This window comes from Nicotiana tabacum, chromosome 12 (genome assembly GCF_000715075.1).
Source record: "Nicotiana tabacum cultivar K326 chromosome 12, ASM71507v2, whole genome shotgun sequence".
Classification (NCBI taxonomy): Eukaryota; Viridiplantae; Streptophyta; class Magnoliopsida; order Solanales; family Solanaceae; genus Nicotiana; species Nicotiana tabacum.
This window is the reverse complement of record NC_134091.1, coordinates 123,217,270-123,226,174: the sequence shown is the minus strand read 5'-3', so window position 1 is coordinate 123,226,174 and position 8,905 is coordinate 123,217,270. Positions and strand designations below refer to the sequence as shown.

Here is an 8,905-nt window from a genome sequence, read left to right as displayed (position 1 = left end):
ATCCATAGGCCCTCCAATGTCAACCTCTCACGCCTCGTTACCGGGGCATCTTTGCTCCTCCTCTTCATATGACCAAACCACATAAGCCGCGCTTCCCGCATCTTATCCTCAATAAGGTCCACACCCACATTGACGCGAATAATCTTATTTCTGATTCTATCTAACCTGGTGTGCCCCGCACATCCATCTCAATATCCTCATCTCTGCTACCTTTCATGTTCTGGATATGAGCGATCTTGACTGGCCAACACTCAGCACCATACAACATCGTTGGTCTGACCACCACTCTGTAGAACTTACCCTTAAGTTTCGGTGGCACCTTCTTGTCACACAAAAACACCGAAAGTGAGTCTCCATATCATCAATTTCGCCCCAATGCGATGTGTGACATCTTCATCAATCTCCACATCCCTCTGAATATTAGACCCAAGGTACTTAAAACTCATTCTCCTAAAGATGACATGCAAGTCTAGCCTCATCTTCCCTTCCCCTCCTTGAGTCTCGCCACTGAACTTACACTCCAAGTATTATGTCTTGGTTCTGCTCAACTTGAAATCTTTAGATTTCAAAGTCTGCCTCCATACCTCTAATTGCGCGTTCACACCGTCTCACGTCTCGTCAATCAATACAATATCATCTACAAATAGCATGCACACGACACGCCCCCTTGGATGTGGTGCATCAGTACATCCATCACCAGAGCAAATGAGTTGGCATGTGAGACATAAAATAAAATTTCTCGTATTCGACAAACTCCAAAAAAACTTTTATGTCAAAACAAAGAAAAAAAAACCAAAACCATAAAGCTTCAAAAGCTATACAACTTGTTTGGATGGTTGTTACCCATTATATCGTATTGTATTGTTATCCCAAAATAATATTTATTTTGACTGTTTAGTTAAAATTAGTTGTATTGTATTGCTAAATTTATTGTTTCGGAACAATAAAAAGTCCCATTTTTTTAAACAACCAATTTGGTGTGGTGGGATTGTTTCCTATTTTTCTTTTCAATTATGCCCTAACTTATTATTCCACAATTCTATTTTACCCTTTACTTTTTTTTATTTTTTATTTTAACTCCAAATATCTAACCTATAACCCTTTTTGTCTTCGTCCCTTTTTTCAGTTATGGATTATATGTCATGTTGGGAAATATTACTTATGATCTAAATTCTGAATAGAGTGTACTTAATATTTTATTTTTTATTTTATTATTATGATTACGACCTACTTATGAATGAAGTGTACTTATTATTGTTTTTAATATTATTAGCTTATTCTACTAATTTTGTTAGAATTTGCCTGAATTTTATTGCTTAATCTATTTATAAGACATAATCGATGATAAATTAGTAGAAATGAGTTTTCTTAAATTATTTTTATGCTTAATTCTTGATAAATTTAATATTTAAAATAATTGAGGATACTTTAGTTAACTTATTAGTTACAGTACAATACGATACAGTCAACCAAATAATAAAATATTATTTAACGACAGCAAACAATACAATCTATCCAAACGTACATTATAAAAAGAGTAGAAATGGCGTGGGATAGCCACTTTTTAACATGTTATTTAATTTTTATCTAGTATTTTTAATACTGAGCAAATATAGTCACTACTCTATTAAAATTAATACGAAAGGATATTTTTACCCTTTCTTCATGAGTGTTGTGTAAATATTAAGGACATGGTTTACTTAACATTTACACAACACACATGAAGTTAAAGACGCCATGTCCTTAATATTTACATAGCACATATGAAGTTAAGGACATGATGTCCTAAAGTTTAACAACGGAAGGTGCAAATACACGACACTTTGTACTTAAATATTTACAAAACATTCATGAATTTAAGGACACCATGTCCTTAATAATTATATAGCACCCATGTCTAGCACATGAGTATTTTCGTCCGGACAAGTAAAAAATTATTAAGTACTGGCTAAAAAATAAATATATTTTAAACAGTAATTAAAGAATAAAAACATCTCTAAATAGCATACGGTAATGTTCATCTATTACCAAAAACAAACCATTTATGGATATTATTAGGAGAGCCTTGTATGTCCAGTCTAGTCTACCTTTCGATCCACAAGGATCGGGATCAAATGAATGCGTATTCTCTTTTCGGCAAGCGAAGATATACTTCTAACATCTCAGTAACCAACGATCAGGCGAGACAGAAATTATTTAGTTTGAATTTTTCTGGTAAAAAAGAAAATAGGATTCCTGATTATTCAGATCTTAATCGAATCATATGTGCTGGGCAATATAATCTCGTATATTTGCCTATTCTCCATAAGAATTCTGATTTATTGTCAAAAAATGCGAAGAAATAAATTTATCATTCCATTACACTCAATTCAAGAACTCGAGAATGAACTAATGCACTGTTCAGGTATCTCGATTGAAATCCCGGTAAATGGTATTTTACTGTGAACTTTCCCTTAGCCGACAATGATTCAAAGAGAGTGTTACTTTATTATACGTATATGTTTTTTCTTGAATTCCCTAAAATACCCTTCCCTTGCCCTAACCCATTTCTTTTTCTTCTTCCTCTCTACCATAGCTTCACAAGCTTTCTCCAATATTTGGGTTATAACTTATAAACAACATAACTACTCTATGCTTTAATATGCTTCTCTTTACAAATTACAAAATAAGTAGCAGGCTTAGGGTTCATCAGAATTTCTCTTGGAAACCTAAAAAGCACTCACTTTGATTACTCTAATTCAGCAATGGAATACGAAGAACAAGTTCTTGTAGATCAAAACTTCCCCTTATTCTCCCGCAAAACTAAACCCACGACCCGAAACCCGGTTCCTGCCCCAGCCGCCGTCGCCGCCGCCGAAAACCCCAAGCAGCAGCTTCTCAAGGAGACCAACTCTAGTCCCACACCTAATCACATCACCTTCTCCGACTTGGGCCTCGCCGAATGGGCAGTCCAAACCTGTAAAGAACTGGGCATGAAAAAGCCAACACCTGTACAGCACCACTGCATCCCTAGAATCCTCTCCGGCCAAGATGTATTAGGTTTAGCTCAGACCGGTAGTGGTAAAACGGCGGCGTTTGCATTGCCCATTCTCCACCGCCTTGCTGAAGATCCTTACGGAGTGTCCTGTTTGGTGATCACACCCACGCGCGAGCTCGCTTTCCAGCTGGCAGAGCAGTTTCGGGCCTTGGGTTCCTGCTTGAATTTGCGGTGCGCTGTGGTGGTGGGAGGTATGGATATGATAACCCAGACCAAGACTCTGATGCAAAGACCGCACGTGGTCATAGCTACTCCCGGTAGGATTAAGGTTCTCATTGAACAGAATCCTGATATTCCCCCCGTCTTCTCCAGAACTAAGGTAAAAGCAGCTCCTTTCAGTTCTCTCTTAAGGTTGCTAGTTCTGATGTAGTAGTAACTTTTTTCTGGTAAACTCAGCTATGAATTCAGATCCTATAATGTGAGGTTAGTTGAGGATTTCTTAGAATTCTATTATTATAGCTAAAGAATTAACGAACAAGGTCAAATTTTTTTTTTTTTTTTTTGATAACCGTGGTGTTCGGACCACCTTTCGCGCACCTCGACTAATATTCCACGGAATACCTGCCATCTCCCACCAGCAACAACAGGTACCAGATAACTCTATCCACCAAGGCTTGGATAGATGTGAAGAAATCACCTAGCTTTTTTGCGTCCACTGGGATTTGAACCTGATACCTCATGGTTACCACTAGGCCACACCCTTGGGTGCCAAAAATGTGTTCATTTTCAGGGAGATTCTTTTTAAGAATGCATGTCGGAAGAGTTGGATAAGTTAGTGCATTATTACAGTGCTGGTTTTTGTCAAATACAATTCAAAAGAACCCTTATTATAAAAAACTCTTTTTTCTCTTTGATAAGTAATGTCGTAGAAGTATATTGATATGTGGGTACACGAAAGTTCTGGTAAAGCTTCATAGGACTAACATCTTTTGTGCCTTGGTTCATCAAAAGGTTGGTAAAAACTATAAGACTTTTTGAGAATGAACATGCATATAGCACCAAGGCAGATTGTACGTTTTGAATTGTGTAATGATCATCTTTGAGCCATCCAGATCTATTTTTATCTCATTCAATAAGAGCCAGAATAGGCTGTTTGCTAAGGAACGATGAAGTTTTAGACACACTTCATTTTCTATAGAGACCAGCAAAGCAGCAGTTATTTGCCTAAGCAGGCAAATACCTCTTCTTCTATTTGTCTTCTGTTTTTATGACTCTGTGCTTCATGCCTGAAGGGTGAAAGTTCATTCCTTTATTCCCTTATAGTCCCATGTTCCTGTTAGGCTTCGTTACTGTGAAATTAGTCTAATATTAGCAAATACACATACTAAACCACATGGATAGTCTTCCTCTCCAATTGTGAACGCTTATCTCTATGTTGCCTTTCAGTTCCTTGTGTTGGATGAAGCAGATAGAGTTCTAGACGTAGGGTTTGAAGAGGAATTAAGGGCAATATTTCAGTGCTTGCCAAATAATCGACAAACTCTTCTATTCTCTGCAACAATGACTAGCAACCTACAGACACTACTTGAACTTTCTGCAAACAAGGCGTATTTCTATGAGGCATATGAGGGATTCAAGACGGTAGAGTCGCTTAAGCAGCAGTACATTTTTATTCCCAAGAATGTGAAGGATGTCTATCTGCAATACATTTTATCCAAACTCGAAGATTTGGGTGTTCGCTCTGCCATCATTTTTGTTTCCACCTGCAGGTACAATTCTTTTTGAAGCCCTATAAACTCATTTTACTAATTAATTTTCTATAAAGAAGTGTTAGTTCTATCTCAGGAGATCTTTTCTTGAGGTTTATTCAACTTTAAGATGGCTGCACATGCAAAACGACAAGAAATCAAAGTTTAACTGTCTGGATTAGAAGATGTGTGTGTGTGTGTGTGTGTGTATTATATATGTTTTTTAGTGGCCTGCTATACAGTTTCTTTATAAATGAAAATTCAAGTAATCCTTTCATTAATAGCAGCCCGATCATTGTGAGGAGTATGTAAAAAGGGCGTGATTCAACTACTTTCATCTACCAAGACCAACTATTGCACCAAAATTTATAAATGAAACAAAAAAAATCTTTTCATACTTCTAGCATCTATCTAATTAATCTGGAAGATTCTCGTATTTCCTTTATTCCAGTAAGTGAAAGTATGTGCAGCACTAAGGCATGTAAATAAAAAAAAGAAAGAGGAAGTTGATGATTTTCTGGACGTTTACAGTTATATTATACTATTTTGACTAGGTGCTGTCAGCTTTTGGGTTTGTTATTGGAAGAACTCGAAATGGATGCTGCGGCATTGCATTCATACAAGTCCCAGTCACTGAGGCTTTCTGCACTTCATAAATTCAAATCTGGGCAGGTCCCAATATTGGTTGCTACTGATGTTGCCAGTCGCGGTTTAGACATTCCGACGGTTGATCTGGTGATAAATTATGACATCCCAAGGTTTGAGTTTAATTGGATATTTCCATTACAAGTTAATCAAAAAGAGTTTGATGTGTTAAATGTAGCGATTGTTCGCTGCAGGTATCCACAGGATTATGTTCATCGTGTTGGACGTACGGCAAGAGCTGGACGAGGTGGACTTGCTGTCAGCTTTATCACTCAGGTGAGAACTCGACAGAATTCTTTTCTGCCGCTAGGGTTTTTCAGATCTGAGTAGTATGGCCGGAAATATCTGCCCGTACCAGGAATGGTTGTTTGTAGAAATGCCTGTCACGGAATGTTCAGAACACATCAATAAATTAAACTAGCAATAAGTGGGTATCTGTATTTTTATGGAACAACTGAAAGAAATGAAATCATAATTGGTTATTTCTCCCTGTTTGACTGTGCTTTGGTGGCGGAGTTACTTGATAGCTGTATTGATGGAAGATGCAGGTACCCAGGTGTATTCACCATCTAAAGCCAATTCCAGTCATGTATTATCTTCTTTATGTTTTCGAAGCTGTTATGAGTGTCTTCCAGATGATTGAACGTTTCCTTTTTCCATTTATGTTGACATAGCATGTCATCAATTTGTCTTCAGCTTTTTGGGTGCATTAGGTTTCTTCCCAGTTTGTTAGGACTGCTTATGTGAAGCCGATACAAATTTCCTTGACCCTTCAATTTCTTGTTTGAGAGAATGAATCACTGCTCTTGATCCATATTAGTTGAATTAGCACCATCTAAAGCCAATGCCAGCGCTTTATTCTCTTCTTCACATTTTTGAAGTTGTTGCCTGACTTTCCATGAGCCTCCTCCAGATGACTGAACTTTTCCTCCATTTTAGTTGATCCACGAGCTTACTGCTTTCTTCTTCCATCTCCAGTAGCATGCATCCTTGTTTCTCAACTCTTTGCATGCTTTGGTTCTCTTTCAGTTTCTGAGGATGTTTTCTTCTGTGAAGTCATTGCAAACTCCCTTAGCACCTCAATTTCTTGTTTAAGAGAACAAATCTGTTGCTCTTGATCGATGTTGGTTGCATTAGCACCGTCTAAAGCCAATGCCAACCGTCTATTCTCTGCTTCACATTTCATAGCATCTCACATAGTCAGCTCGAAGCGTATGATCTGTAGAGCCTAGATGCTTCACAGCGGTCTGCTTTTCCTTTAGCTTTGGCTCAATTGCTCCGTAGGATTATTTCGTGACAACAAGCTCATCTTCTTTCCCAGTCAATTCATGAGTGAGCTTTTCTACCAATCAAACTTGCCTCCTGATTTTTGGTTAGTAGCTCATTGTGGGTTCTTCAAGTTCTCAAACAACTCAGCTTTACTTTGATATGTAGTTTCTCCTTCAATTGCAAGTTTGCCTTCATCTTAGTGCATCATGTATTGTTCCAATTTCCTCACTCCACAATTAGATCTACTAGAAACACCTGACAGTGAGATTTTGGGTCATAGTCCATCCAATAAAGGGAGAAGAAGAGAAGTGGGGTTAAGTTGGAAATGAAGAAATTGAATTGACCGACCTTTAGTCAAAAGGATGTGTTACTAATAGTGTGATTCAGTACTAGTGCTGCTTCTCTCTGACTGAAGTCGTTCCCTCTTCCTTTGATTTTCTCAAGCTTACTTACCCATATCATGGAAAAGGGGTACGTCAATGGCGACATGTGCTGTGTTTTTATGAATGTTTTCTTTGTCTTGGAACTAATCAGGAACTTTTGGACTTTCAGCCTGATAATATTTTTCTTTAGCTTTGCTTAGTTTTAAGATTGCTTGTTGCAGAATGACGTGGATCTCATTCATGAAATAGAAGCCGTGCTCGGGAAACAATTGGAGAAATTTGAATGCAAAGAGAATGAGGTGCTTGCTGATATCACAAAGGTAAGAAACCCCCTCCATTTTTTTCTTCCCGAAATGTCTGGTCAGTTTAAATGAGTTTATATGAGGAACGGATATGTCATCATTTGCTAGTTTTCATGTTTCTGAATACCTGTATAGAGTAACTTTATGCAATGAGTAACCCACATGCCTAAAGGGTGCGTTTGGTATGGCATAAACAACAACAACCCGGTATAATCCCACGTGTGGGGTCTGGGGGGTTAGTGTGTACGCAGACCTTACCCCTTCCCCGAAGGGTAGAGAGGCTGTTTCCGAAACAACTTTTATACCCACTTTATGCAAAAAAAAAAATATACCTCGATGCAATGAGGACCCACATGCTTGAATAGTGAGTTTGGTATGGCAGAAAATACTTTTCAGAAAATTAGTTATCTTCTGATATTTGGTTGTCAGAATAGAGTTTTTTCAAGGGAAAATATTTTCCACCAAAAGAGGGAAACTGACTTCCCTCACTTTAGGTGGAAGTCATTGTCCTTCGCAACAATCTCAACTCTTAGTTTCAAATCCATTCTTTTAACTTTTAACCAACACTTTACATTATTGTCAATTTTTAATACTCAAAAACTTCATCAAAACAATATCCGGTTTGCTAATGTTATTATCAATCTTTAATAAATATTTTTAAGAAAATATTTTCCAACCTCCTACCAAATATTGGAAAACGTCTTTCTGGAAAATATTAGTAAGAACTTACGTCACTTTCTGTCGTACCAAATACATCCGAAGTTTATAGTACTAGTTTTATATTCCACTTTGATGTCCCTCCTTAAAGCAGAGTGGTGGTTGAAATTCTTTTAGCTTCACATGAATTTTTTCCTCTATTGAAGGTTTACAAGGCTAGGCGTGTCGCATCAATGAAGATGATGGATGATGGCTTTGAGGAGAAAGCAGAAAGTCGTAAAGCTCAGAAAGTGAAAATGCAACACGAGAGAAAGGGAAGGAATAAAAAGCAGAAAAGAGAAAGAGGAGCAAAAGACGTATAAGATTGAATATCTTATGAATAGCAGACGTTTCTGTGGGAGCTGCATTTTGCACAAGCGGCTACAGAGGAACATGTTAGTTATCAGATGTGGAGTTTTTGAGTTATTTCTCCACTCATCAGCCAAAAAGGAGAATTTCTAAATTCTTCTTTAAGTCTTGCCCTGTCACACTTGAGAGATCAAGAGGCTCCTTAATATCCAACTTATCGTTATTACTCAACTGGTCATTCTTGACAGCAATGGAAAGGAACAACCTCGAAATGAGGTCTGCAACCTTTCTTTTGGCAATGAATCAGCTTGACCGCTTGTGCTGAAAATTTCTATATGTAATTTGTTTTTGAAATATTGTTTACATACACTTAGTGAAATTTTTGGGCGAGATAACATTGGACGAATCGGCTTGTAACAATGTATCTCTGCCCCTGGAATGTTCATAGTTGATATTTCTGAATATTAACTATTTAAAAATCTCATGAATTTTGAAAATTTAAGAGAGAATACAATGAATTGAAGATGAGAACTGGAGGTGCATTACATGCTCTCAAACATGTAATGGAGATGAAAT

At 37.4% G+C, this 8,905-nt stretch overlaps 1 protein-coding gene across 1 annotated transcript; it reads left to right on the top strand.

Annotated features, from left to right (window-relative positions):
- Positions 1–2,545: 2,545 nt before the first annotated feature.
- On the top strand, positions 2,546–8,826 carry LOC107827612 (DEAD-box ATP-dependent RNA helicase 36). Its single transcript, XM_016654786.2, has 6 exons — positions 2,546–3,356; positions 4,424–4,746; positions 5,280–5,483; positions 5,565–5,646; positions 7,244–7,342; positions 8,188–8,826. Exons 1-6 carry the CDS (start codon positions 2,745–2,747, stop codon positions 8,341–8,343), a joined length of 1,476 nt encoding a protein of 491 aa, XP_016510272.1. The 5' UTR covers positions 2,546–2,744; the 3' UTR covers positions 8,344–8,826.
- The last annotated feature ends 79 nt before the right edge of the window (positions 8,827–8,905 follow it).